At 47.0% G+C, this 24632-nt stretch overlaps 2 protein-coding genes across 22 annotated transcripts in view; one reads left to right on the top strand and one right to left on the bottom strand.

The window, feature by feature from the left end:
- Nucleotides 1-139: 139 nt before the first annotated feature.
- LOC140726929 (uncharacterized protein C2orf81 homolog) lies at nucleotides 140-20026 on the bottom strand. Its single transcript, XM_073043954.1, has 4 exons — nucleotides 18635-20026; nucleotides 8263-8472; nucleotides 5736-5915; nucleotides 140-962 (listed from the first exon to the last, which is right to left on the bottom strand). The coding sequence occupies exons 1-4, from the start codon at nucleotides 18863-18865 to the stop codon at nucleotides 231-233; spliced, it is 1353 nt and encodes a 450-aa protein (XP_072900055.1). The 5' UTR covers nucleotides 18866-20026; the 3' UTR covers nucleotides 140-230.
- A 156-nt stretch (nucleotides 20027-20182) lies between these two features.
- Nucleotides 20183-24632, top strand: part of LOC140726927 (WD repeat-containing protein 54-like) — a 45701-nt gene continuing 41251 nt past the window's right edge. For 13 of the 21 annotated variants that reach the window (XR_012098758.1, XR_012098759.1, XM_073043952.1 and 10 more), the window contains exons 1-2: nucleotides 20183-20237; nucleotides 21219-21256. The gene's annotated coding sequence lies outside the window, so the exon portion shown is untranslated. Of the gene's footprint in view, nucleotides 20238-21218; nucleotides 21447-24632 lie in introns of those variants that run through there. The other 8 variants (XM_073043945.1, XM_073043938.1, XM_073043944.1 and 5 more) reach the window with 6 other exon arrangements.

Here is a 24632-nt window from a genome sequence, read left to right as displayed (position 1 = left end):
TTCTGAGTGAAGTTCCCCTCATGTTCCCCTTAAATGTTTCACCTTTAACCTATGACCTCTAGTTCTGGTCTCACCCTCAGTGGAAAAAGCTGCTTGCCCCTTAAAATATTACCCCCTTTGCAAGAAGCATTCAGGCATCTTGTACAGAATTTTTTTAAATGTTATTTACAGAAGCTAAGATGTTTGGTGACACAGCGGGTAATGCACAGGCATCATTGGGGTGGGGGTTGTTACAGAAGGATGCTGCTGGACAGTTGTTCTACAGAGATGGGAGGTATAAACAGCCTGTTACAGATTGGCTTGAGTTGGATTAGCGATTTTTCTTCATACTCGGGATACCAGCCGCACTTGGAACGATTTCTGTCCTTTGCCCCGTCGGGGATAAACTCTGGGACGTCTGGAGTAGTGGAGGCAGCACAAGTGTCAGGTAGTTTTGGCCTCAGTATCACGCCAGGACCAGCAGTTGACCCTGTGCCGATGGTTCCCGGCCCATTGCCTTTCCCAGCTCTTAGCTGCTGGGCTCTCCTGTTGTTATACCTGAACTGTCCACTATGGAACACCAGAGGCCTCAAAGGCCTGCTTCCCGGTGGACGACAGCTCCCGGGGTTGGGGTCCGGCTCCACAAGCCGGAAGAAGGGCTTTACCCAACGCCTGCGGAACTGGGTTGGGTCCAACCTTTTCACCGAGGTGACGTTTCCAAGTTCATCGAAGGTCACGATGTTGTTGGATGGGAGGCGGCCGCGCTGAATCTTCATTGCATTCTGGAGGTAGGGTGGCACCCAACGGGCCTCACAGGGAACCAGGGGCATCTCTTCGGAGGCTGGTGGTTGGACCAGGTCTGCTTCTCTCTCAAATAAAGGCTTGCTGATATTCCACACTTTCTGTGCGTTGTGAAGGTGCCTCCTGGCCTTGAAGCCACAACTCTTCCTGACCATGATGGCTTCTGGTGTCTGCTCAGGTTCCTAGGATCAGAGAATAGCAGGATTAGCAGCTGGACAGTGTGCAACCTACCTGGAACACTATCTTGCTCCAAGAAGGGTAATGATACTTTAGAGAGGATTCACTCAATCCTCCCTGAAGCAATCAGTAAGACCTCAGTCAGAACCCATGAAGTAGTGTGTTCAGTTCTGGTCACCTCACTACAGGAAGGATGTGGATACGATTGAAAGAATGCAGAGGATTTTTCAAAGGGTGTTGCCTGGATTAGAGAGCATGCCTTATGAGAATAAGTTGAGTGAACTTGGGCTTTTCTCCTTGGAGCGACAAAGGATGAGAGGTGACCTGATAGAGGTGTATAAGATGATGAGAGGCATTAATTGTGTGGACAGTCAGAGGCTTTTTGCCAGGGCTGAAATAGCTAACATGAGAGGGCACAGTTTTAAGGTGCTTGGAAGTAGGTACAAGGGGTACGTTTTTCACTCAGTGTGGTGGGTGCGAGGAATGCAATGCTGGCAGTGGTGGTGGAATTGGATACAATAGGGTCTTTTGAGAGACTCTTAGATAGGTACATGGAGCTCAGAAAAATAGAGGGCTATGCGGTAGGGAATTCTAGGCAGATTCTAGAGTAGGTTACCTTAAGACCATAAGACATAGGAGCAGAATCAGGCCATCTGGTTGATCCTTTTTATTTAATATCTCCTCCTCAAACCCAGTTCCCAGCCTTCTCCCGGTAACCTTTGATACCATCTCCAATCAAGAACCTATCAATCTCTGCCTTAAATACACCCAACGACCTGGCCTCCACAGCTGCATGTGGCAACAAATTTCACAAATTCACCACCCTTTGGCCAAAGAAATTTCTCCGCATCTCTGTTTTAAAAGGGCACCCCTTTATCCTGAGGCTGTGCCCTCTTGTCCTAGACTCTCCCACAATGGGAAACATGGAAACATCCTTTCCACATCTACTCCGTCTCGGCCTTTCAACATTCAAAAGGTTTCAATGAGATCCCACCTCATCCTTCTGAATTCCAGTGGGTACAGACCCAGAGCCATGAAACGTTCCTCGTGTGATAACCATTTCATTCCTGGAATCATCCTTGTGAACTTCCTCTGGACCCTCTCCAATGCCAGCACATCTTTTCTAAGATGAGGGGCCCAAAACTGTTCACAATACTCAAGGTGAGGCCTCACCAGTGCCTTATAAAGCCTCAGTATCATATCCTTACTGTTGTACTCTTGAAATGAATGCTAACAATGATTGCATTTGCCTTCCTCACCACTGACTCAACCTGCAAGTTAGCCTTCATGGTGTTCTGCACAAGGACTCCTTCCCAAGTCCATTTGCATCGCACATTCCAGGATTTTCTCCCTGTTTAGAAAATAGTCAGCACATTTATTTCTACTACCAAAGTGCAAGACCATGCATTTTCCAACGTTGTATTTCTTTTGCCACTTTCATGCCCATTCTCCTAATCTGTCTAAGTCCTTCTGCATCCTACCTGTTTCCTCAACACTATCTGCCCCTCCACCAATCTTTGTATCATCTGCAAAGTTGGCAACAAAACCATTTATTCCATCATCTAAATCATTTATATACAGCATAAAAAGAAGTGGTCCCATCACCAACCCCTGCCGAACCCTGTGTGAAGTGGTACATTTTGGTAGGCCAAATATGATGGCAGAATATAATATTAATGGTAAGACTCTTGGCAGTGTGGAGGATCAGAGGGATCTTGGGGTCCGAGTCCATAGGTCACTCAAAGCAGCTGTGCAGGTTGACTCTGTGGTTAAGAAGGCATATGGTGTATTGGCCTTCATCAATCGTGGAATTGAATTGAATCGAGGTAATATTGCAGCTATATAGGACCCTGGTCAGACCCCACTTGGAGTACTGTGTTAAGTTCTGGTCGCCTCGCTACGGGAAGGATGTGGAAGCCATAGAAAGGGCACAGAGGAGAGTTATAAGGATATTGCCTGGATTGGGGAGCATGCCTTATGAGAACAGGTTGAGTGAACTCGGCCTTTTCTCCTTGGAGTGAAGGAGGATGAGAGGTGACCTGATAGAGGTGTTCAAGATGATGAGAGGCATTGATCGTGTGGATAGTCAGAGGCTTTTTCCCAGGGCTGAAATGGTTGCCACAGGAGGACACAGGTTTAAGGTGCTGGGGAGTAGGTACAGAGGAGATGTCAGGGGTAAGTTTTTTACTCAGAGTGGTGAGTGTGTGGAATGGGCTGCTGGCAACGGTGCTGGAGGTGGATACGATAAGGTCTTTTAAGAGGCTTTTAGATAGATACATGGAGCTTAGTAAAATAGAGGGCTTTTGGTAAGCCTAGTAATTTCTGAGGTAGGGACATGTTCGGCACAACTTTGTGGGCCGAAGGGCCTGTATTGTGCTGTAGGTTTTCTTTGTTTCTATGTTTTTCTATGTAACACCACTAGTCACTGGCAGTCAACCAGAAAAAGATCCTTTTATTCCCACTTGCTGCCTCCTACCAATCAGCCAATGCTCTAACCATGTTAGTAAATTACCTGTAAAACCATGGCTCTTAACTTGGTAAGCAGCCTCATGTGTGGCACCTTCTCAAATACCTTCTGAAAGTCCAAATGCACAACATCCACTGCATCCCCTTTATCTATCCTACTTGTAATCGCCTGAAAGAATTCCAACAGGTTCATCTGGCAGGATTTTCCCTGAAGGAAATCATGCTGACTTTGTACTATTTATCCTGAGTTACAAAGTACTCCATCACCTCATCCTTAACAATGACGCTAACATCCTCCCAACCACTGAGGTCAGGGTATAATTTCCTTTCTGCTGCCTTCCTCCTTTCTTAAAAAGTGGAGTGACATTTGCAATTTTCCAGTCCTCTGGCACCATGCCAGAGTCCAACGATTTTTGAAAGATGATTTCTTATGCCAACACAATCTCTAACGCTACCTCTTTCAGAAACCTAGGATGCAGTTCAACTGGTCTGGGTGACTTATGTACCTTCAGGCCTTTTAGCATTTTGAGCACCTTCAGTTTTGTAACAGTAACTGCACTCACTTCCCTTCCTTCACACACTACATCAGGCACACTGCTTGTGTCTTCCACAGTGAAGACTGACACAAAATATTCATTTAGTTCATCAGTTATCTTCTTGTCCCCCATTATTATTTCTCCTGCTTCATTTTGTAGCAGTCCTATATTCACTCTCATTTTTCTTTTATTTTTAACATACTTGTTAAAACTACATACTTGTTCTAACTACATCAGACTTCACTTTCTCCCTATCAAATTTCAGTTTGGACTCAATCATATTGTACTCACTGGTTCCTAAGGGTTTTTTTTACCTTAAGCTCCTTAATCGTCTCCAGTTCATTGCACAACACGCTATCCAGTATAGCTGATTCCCTTGTACGCTCAATGACAAACTGCTCTAAAAAGCTATCTCTTAAGCATTCAACAAACTTACTCTCTTGAGATCCATTACTAACCTGATTTTCCCAGTCGACCTGCATGTTAAAATCTCCCATGACTACCATCACATTGCCCTTTTGACTCACCTTTTCTATTTCCTGATGTAACCTGTGGTCCACCTCCCAGCCACAATTGGGAGGCCTGTATATGACTGTCACCCATGTCCCTTTACCCTTGCAGTTTCTTAACTCAACTCACAAGGATTCAACATCTTCCAATCCTATGTCCCATCTTTCTACTGATTTGATGCCATTCTTTACCAGCAGAGCCACACTGCCTATCTTCCTATCCTTCTGATACAACGTGTAACTTTGGACATTCAGTTCCCAACTACAACCATCCTTCAGCCATGATTCAGTGATGGCCACAACATCATACCTGGAAATCTGTAATATTGATCATCTACTTTATTTCTTATACATGCATTTAGATACAACACCTTGAGTACTGTATTTGCTATCCTTTCTGATTCTGCATCCCTAATGATTTGATACTCAGCAACTTAGTCCCGTAAGGTTACATGGTCAGCGCAGCATTGTAGGCGAAGGGCCTGTAATGTGCTGTAGATTTCTATGTTCTATCTTCTGATAGACGGCTTCACCTCTGCTACAATATTCTCAACACAGGTGCTCTACAAGGTTGTGTTTCCAGCCCCCAGTACACTCACAACTGTGTGGTCAGTTTCTGCACTTACTCCATCTGTATTGCAGATGATGCCCCATAGTGAGCTGCATCACAAATAATAATCAGTCAAAATGCAGGAAGGAGATGGAGAGCTTCGTTACAGTAAACTCATCAATGTCTCTACATCCTCAGGAGGCCAAAAGACATTTGGTATGTCAACGTCAACTCTCGCCATTTTTTTTATTAATGCACCTATCCAAACGCATAGGCAGAAGATACAAAAGCCTGAACGAGTTGCAGGGTGTTGTAGACTTACCCAGCTCCATCATGGGCACACACCTCCCCACCGCTGAGCACCTCTTCAAGAGCTGATGCCTCAAGAATGGGCCATCCAGCAGTAAGGACCAACACCATCCAGGACATATAACCTCTTCCCATTACACCATCACAGTGGAGGTACAGGAGCATGAAGACACACACTCAATGTTTTAGGAACAGCATCTTTCCCTCTGCAAATTCTCTGCATCCAATCCCCTCAACCCCTCCACCCTCAGAACCACTATCCTCAACACCTCGACACCTTCACCCCTCCATCTACCTTCAATATCCCACCCACGAACCTCACCCTCGACCCCTCCACACCCTTGACCTCCCCACCTTTGACCCTCTCCCGCCCACAGCGCGAATGCTCTGGAATTACGGTACACTTACCATGCCGGCTTCCTCAGGCTCTGTAGTGACTTGTTTCAAATCTGGGTAAAAGCCTGTCAGTGGCGACGAGTGGAGTGACCCTTGGGCTCCGTGGTCGTGATGATCCCCAAACGTTGAGCTGTGATCAGCAGATGCTGCCTTAGGTTGAAGGTCGACGTCGGGGGGCTCCTGTGTCGACTCCTAATTAAGAACAGAGTGTGGTCACTTGAGTATGGTCATTCTCTTTGTCTCACCCGCTGTGGTCTGGGCTTTGGGCTCAGGATTGGCTTCAGGTGCCAAGAGATGGAGGGGCTTCCACTTGATCTTGCTGTGACGAAGGTCGTACTGCAATTCTGAGGTGAAGGAATGCTCCCTAGCCTTAGTTCAACTGATAGAAGCAACCCCTGCACCCTCAACATCAGACCCACAACTCCCGCATCCTCAGTCCAATGGTCACCTGCCCTGGGACCTTCATCCCTACACTCTGAACCCGACCATCCGAGGGTGGATGTGAAGATTTATTTTGGAGGATCAGGCAGTTTGCCCAACTGCAATTTTCTTTTAATTCCATAACCTGCTGCTCTTTCTCAGAATCATGTGCCATGCTAGTATAGTGGTCAGCCTGACACTACCTCAGCCTGGGGCGGTGGAGTTCAACTGCTGTCCGCAAGGAGTTTGATGTTCTTCCTGTGACAGACTGGGTTTCCTCCGCGTGTTCTTGTTCCCTCCCACAATCCAAAGATATACCTTTAGTAGGATAATTGGTCATTGTAAATTATCCTGTCATTAGCTTCAATAGGTGGGTTGCTGGGCCATATGGCTCGTTGGGCCAGCAGGGATTATTTTGTGCTGTATGTCAAAAAGAAACTTCAGCCCCACATCAATTTCACCCCTTCCTGATCACCAGAGGCAAGTTAACCTCAACCCCTCCACGATTCCACCCCTCCCTAAGCACCAGAGGCAATTTAACCTCAGCCCCATCCTGATTCCACCCCTCTGACCAACAGAGGCAATTTAACATCAACTCCTCCCCTGCAATGATCATCAGAGGCGCTTACCTTGCCCCCCCTCCCTGAACACCATTGGCAAGTTAACCTCAACCCTACCCCAATTCCCCCCCTCCCTGAACACCATCGGCAAGTTAACCTCAACCCTACCCCGATTCCCCCCCTCCCTGAACACCATTGGCAAGTTAACCTCAACCCTACCCCGATTCCCCCCCTCCCTGAACACCATTGACAAGTTAACCTCAACCCTACCCCAATTCCACCCCTCCCTGAACATGAGTGACAAATTAACCTGCCCACCACACACTAACTGGGAAGGGCCAAGAGCCAGAGGGAACTCTTGTGAGATCTCACAAACTCGAAAGCTTCGGAGGGCAGGACTGAATATGGTCAGTGGATCTCTATCTGCTGAGCCATTGAGTTGTCCCTGAGTGTACATGGGAGTTATGGAAGAGTAGGAGAGGGAGGGGAGAAGGGACAGAAATCACTAGGCCACAATATTTTGAGGGTTCAGATGTTTGGGGAGAGGCACTAGTTTGTTCTCTGCCCCCATCTATATCAGGCTCAGAAATCTGTGTGGTTGTCCAGTTCTAGACTCTCACACAGTCCTTATCATTCCTATGTCACTGTCTAAAGCTGAACCCTAACAGAGGTTCCTCATGTGGACACGTTTGGTCTGGTTGGCAGTGGCTTGTAGTCACCAGTCACCCTGACCTTGGTCTGAGTGTTCATCTGTAGTTTAGTGGCTGGTGAAGCAAATCAAGGACTGGAATATGCCCAAGCAAGATCTCCCCCAAAAGCATTGTCCATAAGGCATAAGACGCAGGAGCAGGATTAGGCCATTCAATCCACCGAGTCTGCTCTGCTATTCCATCATGGCTGATTTATTAACCCTCTCAAACCCATTCTCCTGCCTTCTCCCTGTAACCTTTGATGGCCAGACTAATCAAGAAACTACCAACCTCCACTTTAAATATACTTAAGGACGGCCTCCTCAGCCGTCTGTAGAAACAAAATCCACAGATTCACCACTTTCTTCCTCATTTCTGTTCTAAATGGACATCCTATTCGGAGGCTGTGTCCTCTGGTTCTAGACTCTTCCACTATAGGAAACATCTTCCCCATCCACTCTATCTAGGCCTTTCAATATTCGATAGGTTTCAATGAGATCCCCCCTCATTATTCTGAATTCTTGTGAGTACAGGCCCAGAGTCATAATTGGTCCTCATATGGTTACCCTGTCATTTCCGGGATCATTCTCCGGACCTTCTCCAATGCTAGCACCTCCTTTTTCAGATAAGGGGCCCTAAACTGCTCAGAATACTCCAAATGCGGTCTGACCAATGTTTTGAAAAGCCTCAGCTATTGATAGAACAGTTGGGATTTTGCTATGGTAACTGTTACTGATAACCTCAGGATTACCAGTGTCAACCTGAAGGTTACCGGACCAGTAACTCACCACTACACCATCATTAGCAGGCAGCAGCAGTTCACGTCTATCCAGCGGACAGCAGAAAAGGCCTGAAACTGATAGGCCTTACCTTTCCCTGCAGAGCTGCAGTGTCGGGAAGTCTCAGCACTGGCACTGAGCCCTGGGCCCAGGAGTCGGTGACATTGGCCTGGGGCTCTGTGTCCTCCTGCCAGGAGGGAGTCAGGCTGATGTTGCTTTCGCCAGGGTCGTGGATCAGGAACTGCCACTCGATGATCTGCAGGAGAGCGTCCTTGGCCTGAGTGATGGTGAATGGCAGCAACTGAGGGAAGAGGCATAGCATCAGACAGATTGGCACAGCCAGCCCCTGCTGCTCCACCAATAGTGGGGGCAGAAAGCTGGAGCTATGAGAACATATTATATAGAACACTACAGTAAGGCCCTTCAGCCCATCATGTTGTGATCACCCTTTAACCTACTCCGATCAGTTTAACACTTTCCTCCCACATAACTCTCCATTTTTCTATTATCCATGTGCAAGAGTCTCTTAAATGCCCTGAAAGTATCTACCACTAGCAGGCTGTTTCATACATCCATCACAAAAAGAACAAACCCTAGCTTGCTCAACCTACTCTCATAAGGCAACCTACTCTAATCCAGGCAGCATCCTGGTAAATCTCCTCCGCACCCTCTCTAATCCAGGCAGCATCCTGGTAAATCCCCTCTGCACCCTCTCTAAAGCTTCCACATTCTTCCTATAATGAAGGACCAAAACTGTACACAATATTCCAGCACTGTTCCAGCTGGTTTGACCAGCACTGTACAGAGTTCCAACATTACCTCAGGGCTCTTGAACTCAGTCCCCTATCTAATGAAGGCTAACACACCATATGCCTTTTTAACCACCCTATCAACTTGTGCAGCAACTTTGTGGGATTTGTGAACGTGGACCCTATGATCTCTCTGTTCCTCGAGACTGCTAAGAATCCTGCTGTTAACCCTGTACTCCGCTTTGAGTTTGACTTCACACTTTTCTGGCTTGAACTCCATTTGCCATTTCTCAGACCAGTTCTGTATTTGTCAATATCCTGTTCTACAAGGTCAGTAATGGAGCAAGACAGGCTCTCTGCTGAAGACACAGTCAGTCATTACCTGGCATTGGGGCACCATCAATATTTCTTTGAAGAATCAGATGGAGGAGAGTGAGTTTCATGCCACATTGGTGCTGGGAATTTACAATTACTTTTGCCTCCATTATTGACTCTAGTGTCTATACAGGGTTCCAGAGTCAACACATCGATGCCATGCCAACCTTCAGGATCCACCTGTACCAATCCCATTCATTTGGAGTACCATCAAAGTATAAAGTTGAAGATATCGTGGTGTAACCATTAACACAAGTCACAACCAATCTCCCTCAACCATCTCATAATGTGACCAACAAGCAGTAATCATTTTTGAAGTGCAAAGCATAGTTGCATTTATAAAGCACAGTGGTTGTGGGAGCTGGTGATGGATTCACCACAGGCGATTGCTTGTGAGAGACCGTTTGTAGACTGATGTGATTGTGAGACACTCTCACTTGCATTGGACCACCATTGAGAACATTGTCAAAAGGTGATGCCTCAAGAAGTCGGCATCTATCATTAAGAAACAGGATCCTGAAGTCTCGCACAGAATGATTTCTGAACATTACCTCAATATTTTGCTCTCTTTTTCCCCAACTTATATTTCTTTTTGTAACAGTTATATTTATGTTAATGCAATGTACTGCTGCCAAAAAACAATAAATTTCATGACATGTCAATGATGAGCTTAGGAAGAGACAATGGTGCCTAACGGTGACTCCTTTGCTTGCATCTTTGGAAACAGCTCTATTTCCATCTTTAATATCTCTATTTTTCCCTTTCAGGATTCTTTTGAAGACCCTGACCTGGAGTTACACACTGACTTTGGTTCTTTGTGGGAATGGGACCTGCTCTTGGGGTTTCGAGACTGGCTGTTATTCGATAATGCTAAGGATGCAGCCTAAAAGATTAGGTCACCTTTGGAGTTCCAGGATCTCGTGACTCTGGAGACTGGTGAACCGAAGGCCGGTGTCTCTGCAGGAATCCACAGGAATCATGGGAATACACGGAAGATCTAAAGCAGAGAGATTGCCGCTAGCTGTGTGCACAGAGACCCGAGTTCTTTGGGCACAGAGCTTGGAAAGAGCGACACAACAAACTTTTAATATCATAAACCAGCGAGTTGTTTGCTATGTCTCCCCTCTCACCATGAAATGGAGACAGTGCTTTTTCCCTTATTATGGAGAGGGAGAGCTGTGGTATGTCGAATTCAGGGAGAGTGAGTAGACTTTGGAAACTGCAAGTCCGTGTCTTTGCTGATGCTTTGCTGCTCGTTGGTGGGAGAGGGGGTGATCGTCACTTTGCTGCATGCTCGGGTGCTCGTTGGTGGGAGAGGGAGAGGGGGTGATCGTCACTTTGCTGCATGCTTGAGTGCTCGTTGGTGGGAGAGGGAGAGGGAGAGGGAGAGGGAGTGGGAGAGGGGGTGATCATCACTTTGCTGCATGCTCGGGTGCTCGTTGGTGGGAGAGGGAGAGGGAGTGGGAGAGGGGGTGATCGTCACTTTGCTGCATGCTCGGGTGCTCGTTGGTGGGAGAGGGAGAGGGAGTGGGAGAGGGGGTGATCGTCACTTTGCTGCATGCTCGGGTGCTCGTTGGTGGGAGAGGGAGAGGGAGAGGGGGTGATCGTCACTTTGCTGCATGCTCGGGTGCTCGTTGGTGGGAGAGGGAGAGGGAGAGGGGGTGATCGTCACTTTGCTGCATGCTCGGGTGCTCGTTGGTGGGAGAGGGAGAGAGAGTGGGAGGGGGGTGATCGTCACTTTGTAGCTGCTTACGCGTGGGAGGGAGGAGCTGGGGGGCTTTGGGGTTCTAACATTTAGGGTTCATTCATTCTTTGTAGACAGTGGGATTGTGTTAGTTAACCTCCATCTAAACTCATAGCAACTCAATACAACTCATGCCAATTCATGTTCTCAGCATCCTTTGGTCATTTGTGCAGTTTGACTTCTTTTGAACATTGGTTGTTTGTTAGACTTTATGTAAAGATTTTTATGTGGATTTTATTGTACCCTCCTGTACAATGCCTGCATGAAAATGAATTTCAAGATAGTATATGGTGACGTACATTGATAATAAATTTACTTAGAACTTTGGTACAACAAAATGGGCATCAGATAGCTTCATCAAAGAAGATTCCACACAGGTTATTTTGCCAGTTGGCACAAGGGAATAGTTGTTCAGTCAATAAATGGGACAATTTGTGAACCAGACCCACCCCCTCACACAAACCGTTCACACCCTGCCTCTCACAGCCAGCTCGCAGCTCGGACCCCATCCCCTCACACAGACTGTAGGGGCTCCACCACCTCACGCAGACTGTAGGGGCCCCACCCGCTCACGCGGACCGTAAGGGATCCACACCCTCACGCTGACAGTTTGGACCTCACCCCTTCACGCGGACCGTCCGGACCCCACCCCATCTCATGAACCATAGGGACCCCACTCCCTCACGTGGACCGTTCAGACCCCACCCCCTCATGCGGACCATAGAGACCCCACTCCCTCACATGGACTGTATGGGCCCCACCCCCTCACATGGACTGTTCGGACCCCACCCCTCACGTGGACTGTTTGGACCCCACCCCTCACGTGGACCGTTCAGACCCCACCCCCTCATGCGGACCATAGAGACCCCACCCCCTCACATGGACTGTATGGGCCCCACCCCCTCATGTGGACCGTTCAGACCCCACCCCCCCACCCCCTCATGCGGACCATAGAGACCCCACTCCCTCACATGGACTGTATGGGCCCCGCCCCCTCACATGGACCGGTCGGACCCCACCCCCTCACGTGGACCATAGAGACCCCACTCCCTCACATAGACTGTATGGGCCCCACCCCCTCACATGGACTGTTCGGACCCCACCCCTCACGTGGACTGTTTGGACCCCACCCCTCACGTGGACCGTTCAGACCCCACCCCCTCATGCGGACCATAGAGACCCCACCCCCCTCACATGGACTGTATGGGCCCCACCCCCTCATGTGGACCGTTCAGACCCCACCCCCCCACCCCCTCATGCGGACCATAGAGACCCCACTCCCTCACATGGACTGTATGGGCCCCGCCCCCTCACATGGACCGGTCGGACCCCACCCCCTCACGTGGACCGTTCGGACCCTACCCCTCACGTGGACTGTATGGGCCCCACCCGCTCACACTGACAGTCAGACGGTCAGACGGTCAGACAGCATGGAGAGAGAACTTTATTACTGACAGTCACAGGGTCAGACAGCATGGAGAGAGACCTTTATTACTGACAGTCACAGAGTCAGACAGCATGGAGAAAGACCTTTATTACTGACAGTCACAGGGTCAGACAGCATGGAGAGAGACCTTTATTACTGACAGTCACAGGGTCAGAAAGCATGGAGAGAGATCTTTATTACTGACAGTCACAGGGTCAGACAACATGGAGAGAGACCTTTATTACTGACAGTCACAGGGTCAGACAACATGGAGAGAGACCTTTATTACTGACAGAGTCACAGTCAGACAGAATGGAGAGAGACCTTTATTACTGACAGTCACAGGGTCAGACAACATGGAGAGAGACCTTTATTACTGACAGTCACGGGGTCAGACAACATGGAGAGAGACCTTTATTACTGACAGAGTCACAGTCAGACAGAATGGAGAGAGACCTTTATTACTGACAGTCACAGGGTCAGACAACATGGAGAGAGACCTTTATTACTGACAGAGTCACAGTCAGACAAAATGGAGAGAGACCTTTATTACTGACAGTCACAGGGTCAGACAACATGGAGAGAGACCTTTATTACTGACAGTCACGGGGTCAGACAACATGGAGAGAGACCTTTATTACTGACAGAGTCACAGTCAGACAGAATGGAGAGAGACCTTTATTACTGACAGTCACAGGGCCAGACAACATGGTGAGAGACCTTTATTACTGACAGTCACAGGGTCAGACAACATGGTGAGAGACCTTTATTACTGACAGTCACAGGGTCAGACAACATGGAGAGAGACCTTTATTACTGACAGAGTCACAGTCAGACAGAATGGAGAGAGACCTTTATTACTGACAGTCACAGGGCCAGACAACATGGTGAGAGACCTTTATTACTGACAGTCACAGGGTCAGACAACATGGTGAGAGACCTTTATTACTGACAGTCACAGGGTCAGACAACATGGAGAGAGACCTTTATTACTGACAGTCACGGGGTCAGACAACATGGAGAGAGACCTTTATTACTGACAGAGTCACAGTCAGACAGAATGGTGAGAGACCTTTATTACTGACAGTCACAGGGCCAGACAACATGGTGAGAGACCTTTATTACTGACAGTCACAGGGTCAGACAACATGGTGAGAGACCTTTATTACTGACAGTCACAGGGTCAGACAACATGGAGAGAGACCTTTATTACTGACAGAGTCACAGTCAGACAGAATGGAGAGAGACCTTTATTACTGACAGTCACAGGGTCAGACAACATGGAGAGAGACCTTTATTACTGACAGAGTCACAGTCAGACAGAATGGAGAGAGACCTTTATTACTGACAGAGTCACGGGGAGAGACAGCATTGATAGAGATCAAAAATAGAGGGCTATATGTAAGCCTAGTATTTTCTAATGCAGGGACATGTTCGGCAGAACTTTGTGTGCTGAAGTGTCTGTATTGTGCTGTAGGTTTTCTATGTTTCTATAACAAATCTCCTCAGACTCCTAATGAAATATAGCCACCCTGGTGTGCCTTCTTCTTAACTGCATTAATATGTTGAACCCAGGAGAGATCTTTAGAGATGTTAACATCCAGGTTTAAAGTGAAAATGGAGAGATTTGAATTAGTTTTTTATTGCACACAGTGATGGATGTCTGAGACATACTTCCAGGAGTAATCGTGGAATTACACAGAATGGTAGTTTTTGAGACACCTAGACAGGCACATGAATGGAAAGACATGGGTCACAGACACGTAGATGGGTTGAGTTCAGTTTGGCATTGTGGACAGCACAAGGGCCCGTTCCTATGCTGCACTCTTCTGTGTTCACAAGCTGCCGGAGGACAGAATGGATAGGGACAGATTTCTTTTCTTTGGAGCGCCAGAGTCTGAGGGGGACATGGAGTTATAGAAAAGTGTAGCACAGAAAGAAGCCATTCATGTCGGACCATTTAAACCGCTGACTCCCATCAACCTGCACTGGTACCATAGCCCTCCAGATCACTACCATCCATGTACATATCCAAACCTCTCTTCAACATCGCATCCACCACTTCTACTGGCAGCTCATTCCACACACCCATGACCCTCTGAGTGAAGTTTTCCCCTCGTTGTCCCCTTAAACTTCTCACCTTTCACCCTTAACCCATGACCTCTAGTTGTAGTGCCACCTGACCTCAGTAGAAAAAGCCTGCTTGCATTTACTCTATCTACACCGCTAATAATCTTGTATACCCCAATCAAATCTCCTCTCAATCTCCAAGGAATAAAGTGCTAACTGATGCACCATGAATAACTCACTCTGAGACATAAGAAGCGAGATATCGGCTTTTATTGACTGTAAGAATGAACAACACTACATCCTGGAGAATGAGGCCGGGCACAGGCCTCAATCGCCTTTATACAGGGGTCTGTGGGAGGAGCCACAGGAGCAGTCAGCAGGGGTCTGTGGGAGGAGCCACAGGAGCAGTCCAGACAGGTATATGTAGTTCACCACACTAACCTAGTCAATATTTCCTTATAACTCAGGTCCTCCAGACCCAGCAACATCTTTTAAATTTTCAACTCCAATTTAGGTCTCAGCAACATCTTATACAATTTTAACATAACATCCCAACTCCCGTACACCGTACTTTGATTTATGAAGGCTAGTGTGCCAAAAGCTTTCTTTTTGACATGACAGAGGTGTACAAAATCATGAGGATATAGAGGATAGGCAAAGGTTCCAAACTGGAGGACATAAATTCAGAGTAAGGAGTGGGATGTAGCTGGACTTGGGGGCCTGAGTTACAAGGAGAGAGACTTGATTCCCTGGAACGTAAGAGATTAGGGGTGACCTGATGGAGCTACATGAGATCATGAGCATCACAGATAGGTGAAAAGACAGTCTTTTTCCCAGGGAGGGGATGCTAAAAACAAATCAACACAGCTTTAAGATCAAGGAGAGAGATTCAATAGGAACATCAAGGGCAGCTTCTTCATGCAAAGGGTGGGATGAGCTGTCAGGAATCGTAGTTGAGGTAGCCATATTACCAACATTTAAAAGCCATCTAGATTAGAGATGGCCATGGTGGATTTAAAATATGGAAGAAAACATTGAACTCAAGTGGGTCAAGGGCAGTGGAAGCAGACAGATAATTGTCTTTGTCCCTGCCATGTGCTTGGAGATGGAGGCTACCATTTTGTTTTACATCCTCCATTTTGTGAGATGGAGTTGCTTTCCTCTCTGTGTTTTAAAGTAGACACAATGATGTTCCAGGTAATCTGCTGGACTGAAGATCATTTCCAAATAAGAAGCTATTTTTGAGGTGTCTGATAATAACATAACATGCAGGTTTATGAATGTTGGGCTTGGTGGCAGATCTGGTTACTGAAGAGAACAAACAACCATAAATTACCAACTGTCACTTGCTGGGAAGAGGTCTATAAATGGATGCTGGTCTGGAGCAGATCCAATAAAAAGGTGTTCAAAAAGATCAATCGGATGACCTACAGCCAATGACACTGGACTGAAATATTTGAATTGGTAAGGAATGAGTATGAAAGTGGAAATTTTGAGTGTGCTATCAGCGATAAATCTCTCGAGACCCACCATCACAAGGAAGAACCCCCATGGGCAAAGAAAGGATCGATCATCTGGCCAGTGGAGATCCCCCATTTCAGTGTAATCAATGGGAAAAGTGAGCATTGGTACAGAGGGAACAGTGGAATTCACATTCTAAGCTGTTGGCCCAGGGTCAACATACTTACATTGTTGTTTGTACAGAGACAATAAAGTGTGAGTGTCAATTAATTACGAGTTGCGTAGATAATCCCCTAAACTTGTTCCACTGATGAACAGCCTTTTCTATAGTGAATACTGAAGTAAAGTATTCATTAATTACCTCTGCTATTTCCTCCGATTCCAAACACACTTTCCCACTGTCACACTTGATAGGTCCTATTCTTTCACATTTTATTCTCTTGCTCTTCACTTACTTGTAGAATGCCTTGGGGTTTTCCTTAATCCTGCCTGCCAAGGGCTTCTCATGGCCCCTTCTGGCTCTCCTAATTTCCTTCTTAAGTTCCTTCCTGTTAGCCTTATAATCTTCTAGATCTCTAACATTACCTAGCTCTCTGAACCTTTTGTAAGGTTTTCTTTTCTTCTTGACTAGATTTATTACAGCCTTTGTACACCACGGTTCCTGTACCCTACCATAACTTCCCTGTCTCATTGCAACGTACCTACACAGAACTTCACACAAATATCCCCTGAACCTTTGCCATATTTCTTCCGTAATTTTCCCTGAGAACATCTGTTTCCAATTTAAGCTTCCAATTTCCTGCCTGATAGCCTCATAATTCCCCTTACTCCAATTAAAGGTTTTCTAACTTGTCTGTTCATATCTCTCTCCAATGCTATTGTAAAGGAGACAGAATTATGATCACTATCTCCAAAATGCTCTCCCACTGAGAGATCTGACACCTGACGAGGTTCATTTCCCAATACCAGATTAAGTACAGCCTCTCCTTTTGTAGACTTATCTACATATTGTAGATATTGTAGGCTTATCTACATGTCAAGAAACCTTCCTGAACACTCCTAACAAACTCCACCCCATCTAAACCTCTCACTCTAGGGAGATGCCATTCAAAATTTGGGAAATTAAAATCTCCCATCACAACAACCCTGTTATTATTACACCTTTCCAGGATCTGTTTCCCTATCTGCTCCTCGATAGCCCATTATTGGGTGGCCTATAAAACACACCCAGTAAAGTTATTGACCATTTTCTGTTCCTAACTTCCACCCACAGAGACTCTGTAGACAATCCCTCCATGGCATCCACCTTTTCTGCAGTTGTGACGCTATCTCATGCCCCCACCTCTTATGCCTCCCTCCCTGTCCTTTCTGAAACATCTAAAACCTGAAGTAACCATTCCTGTCCCTGAGCCATCCAAGTCTCTGTAATGGCCACCACATCATAGCTCCAAGTGCTGATCCACGCTCAAAGCTCATCTGCTTTGTTCACAACACTCCTTGCGTTAAAATAGACACATCTCAAATCTTTGGTCTGAGTGCATCCCTTCTCTATCACCTGCCTATCCTCCCTCTCGCACTGTCTACAAGCTTTCTCTATTTGTGAGCCAACCTCCTCTTCTCTAGTCTCTTCAGTTCGGTTCCCACCCCCCAACAATTCTAGCTTAAACTCACTCCAGTAGCTTGAGCAAGTGCAACCCGTCCTGTTTGTACAGGTCACACCTGCCCTGAAAGAGGTCTCAATGATCCAGAAATCTGAATCCCTGCCCCCTGCTCCAATCCCTCAGCCACGCATTTATCCTCCACCTCATTCTATTCCTATACTCACTGTCATGTGGCACAGGCAGTAATCCCGATATTGCTCCTTTTGCAGTCCTGCTTCTCAACTTCCTTCCTAACTCCCTGTAGTCTTTTTTCAGGACCTCTTACCTTTTCCTACCTATGTCATTGGTACCAATATGTACCATGACCTCTGGATGTTCTCCCTCCCACCGCAGGATATCTTGGACGCGATTGGAAACATCCCAGACCCTGGCACCTGGGAGGCAAACTACCAACCGAGTTTCTTTCCTGCGTCCACAGAATCGCCTGTCTGACCCCCTAACTACAGAGCCCCGTATCACTACTGCCTTCCTCTTCCCTTCCCTACCCTTCTGAGCCACAGGGCCAGACTCTGTGCCAGAGGCACGGCCACTGTCGCTTCCCCCAGGTAGGCTGTCCACCACCAACAGTACTCAAACAGGAGTACTTATTGTCAAGGGGTACAGTCACAGGGGTACTCTCTAGTACCTGACTCTTCCCCTTCCTCCTCCTGACTGTGACCTACTTCTCTGTCTCCTGTGGCCCCGGTGTGACCACCTGCCTGTAACTCCTCTCTATCAACTCCTCACTCTCCCTGACCAGGTGAAGGTCATTGAGCTACATCTCCAGTTCCCTAAAACGGTGCCTTAGGAGCTACAGCTCAACATACCGGGTGCAGATATGGCCGCCCAGGAGGCTGGGAGACTCCAGGACTCCAGATTTGGTATGTCACCATAGACTCTGATAAATTTCTACATAGAGAGCATTCTAACTGGATGCAACACCATCTGGTATACAGGCACCAATGGACCCATGCCAAGCCCACCCACTCCATCTTTACCTGATTCTCAATGTAAATTCTGAAGCACTGGTCCAGAGTTTGGCTGATGATGTCCTCGATGATGTTCATCACACTGTTCTCGCCATCTTCGGTTACCACCATAGCCTGCCAGTCATTCTCTGTGAAGCGGCCGGGCACGAGCTCCACCAGGGCAGCCACAGGAGTGGGGACAGGAACAAATGCAGCCCGGCTCTTATCAGAACGGGACTTTGGCATTGCCAATCGCGACATGATTCCTTGGTGTCAAAGTAAGGCAGAGATCAAGCACCTTACCATGGATCACAGGGCTTTGGCACAGAGTTCTGGTCGCAGTGACCAACTGGGAGTGAGGGGGGAGGAGGGATTACCCCATTCTGCAGGACCTGGGAGTCACCGACTAGGCCAGCATTTGATTGCCTGTCCTTAGCTACCCAGCAGAAGGAGGTGGTAAGCTGCAGCCTCTGAGGTGTGGGGTACACTCACAGTGCTATCAGTGAGGGAGCTCCAGTATTCTGACTCAGTGATGATGGAACAGTGTGGTATGTCCAAGCTGGGGTGGCGTGCGGCTAGGAGGAAGGAGAACACACGCAAGAGGCAGAAATTCAGGGATCTCCTCACACCGATGGGGGAAACTGAGGGATCCAATATTCTGGTGGGCTACGAGATCTCCTCTCCCTGAGGAACCCTGAGACCGATGGATCTCCTCACTCTTGGGGGAGAGACCGAGGGATCTCTTCACACTTGGGGGAGAGTGAGATCTTCCCTGCTCTGGTAGAGTCTGAGGGATCTCCTCACTCTTGGGGGAGAGACCGAGGGATCTCTTCACTCTAGGGGAACAGATTGAGGGGGACTCCTCACTCTTGGGGGAGAGACCGAGGGATCTCTTCACTCTTGGGGGACAGATTGAGGGGGACTCCTCACTCTTGGGGGAGAGACCGAGGGATCTCTTCACACTTGGGGGAGAGTGAGATTTTCCCTGTTCTGGTAGAGTCTGAGGGATCTCCTCACTCTTGGGGGAGAGACCGAGGGATCTCTTCACTCTTGGGGGAGAGATTGAGGGGGACTCGTCACTCTTGGGGGACAGATTGAGGGGGCTCCTCACTCTTGGGGGACAGATTGAGGGGGCTCCTCACTCTTGGGGGAGAGACCGAGGAATCTCTTCACTCTTGGGGGACAGATTGAGGGGGCTCCTCACTCTTGGGGGAGAGACCGAGGGATCTCTTCACTCTTGGGGGAGAGACCGAGGGATCTCTTCACTCTTGGGGGAAAGATTGAGGGGGACTCCTCGCGAAGGGTAAGAGAAAGAGATAGACCGCGGGAAACCCTCAATCCGGTGGAAACCCCCTTTCCTCGGGAGGGTAAAACTCAGGGATCTCCTCACTCTGATGGAAGGAGGGGGTGGCGGCACAGATCTCCCCCTCTCCTTCCCCGCCCACCCACCTCGCTCGTCGGCCTCCCGTCCTCTCTCACCCGCGGCTCGGTGCTCGGCTCAGGACCGCGTCCTCTCGCCGTCTCTGGGCAACAGGCTCCGCCCGAGCCCGATGACGTCAGCACGCTCGTCTGACGTCGGACGAACGTTTTGGAGGCGGTGTCGGTCACCATGGAGGCGGTGGGTGAGGCCTCGGTAGGTTTAGGACGCGCCGGAGTGGGGTGGAATTGGAGAGTGATTCTGAGAACTGTGTTAAAGGGCAGTGAGATGGACGGATTACAGGGGCATGAGTTTGTGTGAGGAGTGCTGGGAAGAGGGTTGAGGCATGGTGGTAGGCGTAGGGAGGGAGGTGCGTGGTTTGGAGGGATGATGGACTGAGGGAGTAGAGGGGGAGATGGTTAACCAGACCGCAGGAAATCTGTTCTCCAGGACGTGGTGGTGGGGCAGTTAGCAAGCCAGTAGTGAGCCCGAGGCTCCTGGAGAATCAAACATTCACCTTGCTCAGCCTTGTTCGATTCTGTTCTGTTTTGTTTTTTTGATCAGATATTGAACAAACCTGTCTCCATGTCATCCAGGTAACCTGGTCTCTGGACAACCATAGACATCTACCTCCCCATGAGCCTCTATATTCAGCGCACCATTCTACTCAAGTCCAGCCATCTTCAATGGGATCCTACCACCAAATATATCTTTACCTTCCCTCCCCCCACTACCTGCTTTCCACAGGAAATCTCTGTGGCTGTTTTGTCCATCTGTCTCTCTGGTTCCTCTCCTCCTTTCCTATCTCCCATGGTTCATTCTCCTCTCCTATCAGATTCATTCTTATTCAACCCTGCTGCTTTTCCACCAATCACCTCCCAGCTTTGTACTTCATCCCTGCCTCCCCCAGCCACCTATGTTCCTCTCACCTGGTCACACCTCTCACTTGCCAGCTTGTATGCCTTCCACCTCCCTAATTTCTTATTCCGGCATCTTCCCTATTCATTTGCAGGCCCGATGAAGGCTCTTGGCTTGAAGCATTGACTGTTTATTCATTTCCACGCTGCCGGACTTGCTGAATGCCCCCAACTCTTTGTGTGTGATATTATGTCTGCTCCCACCACCCATTCTGCTCTCTGCAGCACAAACATGTTTTCTTACCTTCACATTCTAAATATTCTCTCTGTTTCTCCACAGGTGTGACTGCACTTGCTGAAGGTCACCAGTACTTACAGGTGTTGTATCACATTTGACATATATTTCGTGACCCTAAGCAGCAGAACACATGAAGTATGTTTAACTTGATGTGTGGCTTGGTCTGTCCACGGATGCTGCATAATTGGCTAGGTTCTTCCAGCATTTTCTGCTTCTGTTTCAGATTTCAGACTCTACAGTAATATTCGTTTGCCTGTACCGACGTAACTGGTTTGTTATGTTTTTCATTTTATTTATAGCTACAGGGTGGAGCAGGTCCTTCTGGTCCACTGGGGGGGGGGGGGGGGAGGTGTGTGTGTGTGTGTGTGTGTCTGTCTGTCTGTGTGGTTGGGTGTGTATATAACAACACAACAAAGGTTTAAGATCAGAGTTTTCCTTGTAGATGAGCTGCCAACCATGACTGATAAGCCCCATCAGCCCAAAGCGACTGGTTTTAAGGTGTCAGTAACCCACCTTTGCCCTTCTCCTATCACTAGAAATGGTTCTGTCAGCACACTAGCTAAATCACACTTGAAAACCAAGATCAAGACTTGGTTGTCAGTGGCTATTTGAGACACACAGCATTGGGAGCATTTAATAGATAGTGGGAGCTTAACCCCACTACCCCTCTCCCCCCTCTCTCCCGGGCTATAACAACCTTGAGGAACCATAAGAACTGCAGTTAGAGATGAACAAATAAGATGTAAGGGCCATGACAAGGTAGAGTGAGAGATCAAGAGTTCATTTTCAGCTTGTAAATGGTTCAAGAATCGGGTAACAGCTGGATTGAAACTATCCCTGAGCCTGGTGGTCCATGCTGGCTGACTTCCCGATGCAGTGGGTAGTATGGGCAGTCTCTATGGATGGGAGGTTGGTCTACAAGATGGATGTGGCTTTGTTCACAACTCTGCAGTTTCTTGGACAGAGCAGTTGTCATACCAAGTCAGGATAGGATTCTTTCTATGCTGCATCTGTTACGAACAAAATTGATGAGAAGCATTGAGGATGTGCTGGATTTTCTTTGCCTTCCAAGCAAGTAAAGGCATTGTTATGCTTTCTTTGCTATAATGTAATCTGTTTTTGAGATGATTCAAAGCTGAGCGGTGCTGTAAGCTGATGGGGGATGCTGAGAGTATTTTGAAGGATACAGGGTAAGTGAATAGGCAAAAACTCTGGTGTGAGGATGTCCATTTTAGTCGAATGTGAACGACATTTTTTAAAAGGCGAGATTGATCTGTGCTAGTTTTTACAGAGAGCCGAATTTCCTTTAAATCATTGACAAACATTGACATTCCTTTAAATCATTGACAAACGGGTTCTGCAGGATATTAGAAAGGACGTTGGGACAAAAATTTGTATTGCAAGAGGGTTTGAGTAAAAAGTAGGGGTATCTTAATCCAATCACACAGACCAAATGTGAACGTTGCGTACAGGGTTATTCTTACCGCCAGAAGGGTAAAAATAAAAGCTGGAATGCCGGGAAGTCACCAGAATTGATTCCTGAGATGGCAAGGTTACTATTTGAGGAGAAAGTATCTATATGGTGTTGAACTTAGAAGAATAAGAGATTCAAGATTCTTTAATGTCATTTTCCATACACAAGTAAAGGAGAAGAAAGTAATTGTTACTCCACATATGATGCAGCACCAATAAACATTAAAGATAAAGAACACAATAATAATAAAAATATAGATACATAAGATAGCTTATACAGTATACTTTGATTGTATTTCCATGAAGTGCTGCTAGGCATGAGGTGACAGTAACAGGAAATTATAAAGTAGTGGTGGTTGGATGGGTTAGTGGCTGGAGGTGCTGATCAGCTTACTGCTTGAAGTGCCCATGAAATATACAAAATAATGTGTGACAGGGTAGCTGGGGAGCCTAATGTTAGAAAGTTTTTGACAAGAGCAGGCCATTCGGCCCAACAAAGCTTGCCAAATTCCTATTCACATGGTGTGTTGAAATAACTGAGTTTATATTTGAAAATCTCTAAGGTACTACTCTTAACTACACAACTAGGTAGCTTGTTCCATGTGGCCACAACCCGCTCTGTATAGAAATGCTTCCTGATGTTAGTCTGAAATCTCCCTTTAACCAGTCTCCATCTATGGCCCTGTGTCCTTGATGATTAAGTAGCAGCTGGTATCCACCTTATTTGTACCCTTCTATAATGTCTTCTCTCATTCTACACCTACTTAGGCTAAAATGATTTATTTCTTTCAGTCTTTCTTCATAGCTCTTGCCCTGCAGACCTAAAATGAGTCTCATTGACCTTCTCTGAATTCCCTCCAGTGCCTCCTGGAGGAATTTAAGGTGGGGGGTTATATGGGAGGGAGGGCTTAAGGGTCGGCACAACATTGTGGGCCAAAGGGCCTATACAGTGCTGTATTGTTCTATGTTCTATGTTCACATCTCTCACAAAATATAAAGACCAAAATTGTACACAGTACTCAAGTTGTGGCCTCACAAGCACATTATATAGCTTAAGGAGAATGTCTCTGGACTTGAACTCTACTGAGCACATTATATAGGCCTTCCTGATTGCTTCTGTGCATTGTGTAGATGTTGATAGCGATGAGTCTACCAGGTCACCCAAATCCTTCTTATTAGCTGCAATTTCTAACTCAAGACCCCCCGCCACTGTATATTTATATCTAATATTTCTACTTCCTATATGTAATATTGTATATTTACTTGCATTAAATTTCATCTGTCATTTATCTGCCATATCTGAATTTTGTTTAGATCTAACTGTATTGATTCTACCGCCTGGTTGTTGTTAGCCCGCCTCCCCTGATTTTATGTTATCTGCAAACTTAACTAGTTTATTCATTATGTGTTTATCCAAATCATTAATGTAAATTAAAAACAGAAGCGACCCAAAACTGATCCCTGCAGAACCCCACTTTTAACATCTTCAAGGCGTGAAAATGATCCTCTCATCATAACTCGTTATTTTCCGTTTTTGAGCCAATTCTCCTCACATTTGCACACCTTACCCTGAATCCCTACCTCCTGTAATTTGATTATTAACTTCTTGTGGGGTACCTTGTCAAAAGCCTTTTGAAAGTTCAAGTAAATTATATCAACAGCTCTATTGTTCTAAATTTTAGTTGCCTCATCATACTAACCCCGCATATTAGTAAAAACATGATTTCCTCTTTCTGAACCCATGCTAACTTTCTGCTAACATGCCTGTTCTTATCAGCTGCTTTTTCATCTCAATCTGTATGAATGTTTCCATTATCTTATCTATGATACACACTAAGCTTACTGGTCTATAGTTACCAGGGTCAGTGCGGTCACCCTTCTTATACCTGGGCAACATTACCACATTTCCAGTCCTTAGTGATTTCACCAGTCTTCACTGACTTTTGAAAAATAAATGTTAGGGGTTTGTATATATAATCACAT

This window comes from Hemitrygon akajei, chromosome 4 (genome assembly GCF_048418815.1).
Source record: "Hemitrygon akajei chromosome 4, sHemAka1.3, whole genome shotgun sequence".
In the NCBI taxonomy this organism is placed as follows: Eukaryota; Metazoa; Chordata; class Chondrichthyes; order Myliobatiformes; family Dasyatidae; genus Hemitrygon; species Hemitrygon akajei.
This window is presented reverse-complemented; position numbering and strand designations above follow the sequence as displayed.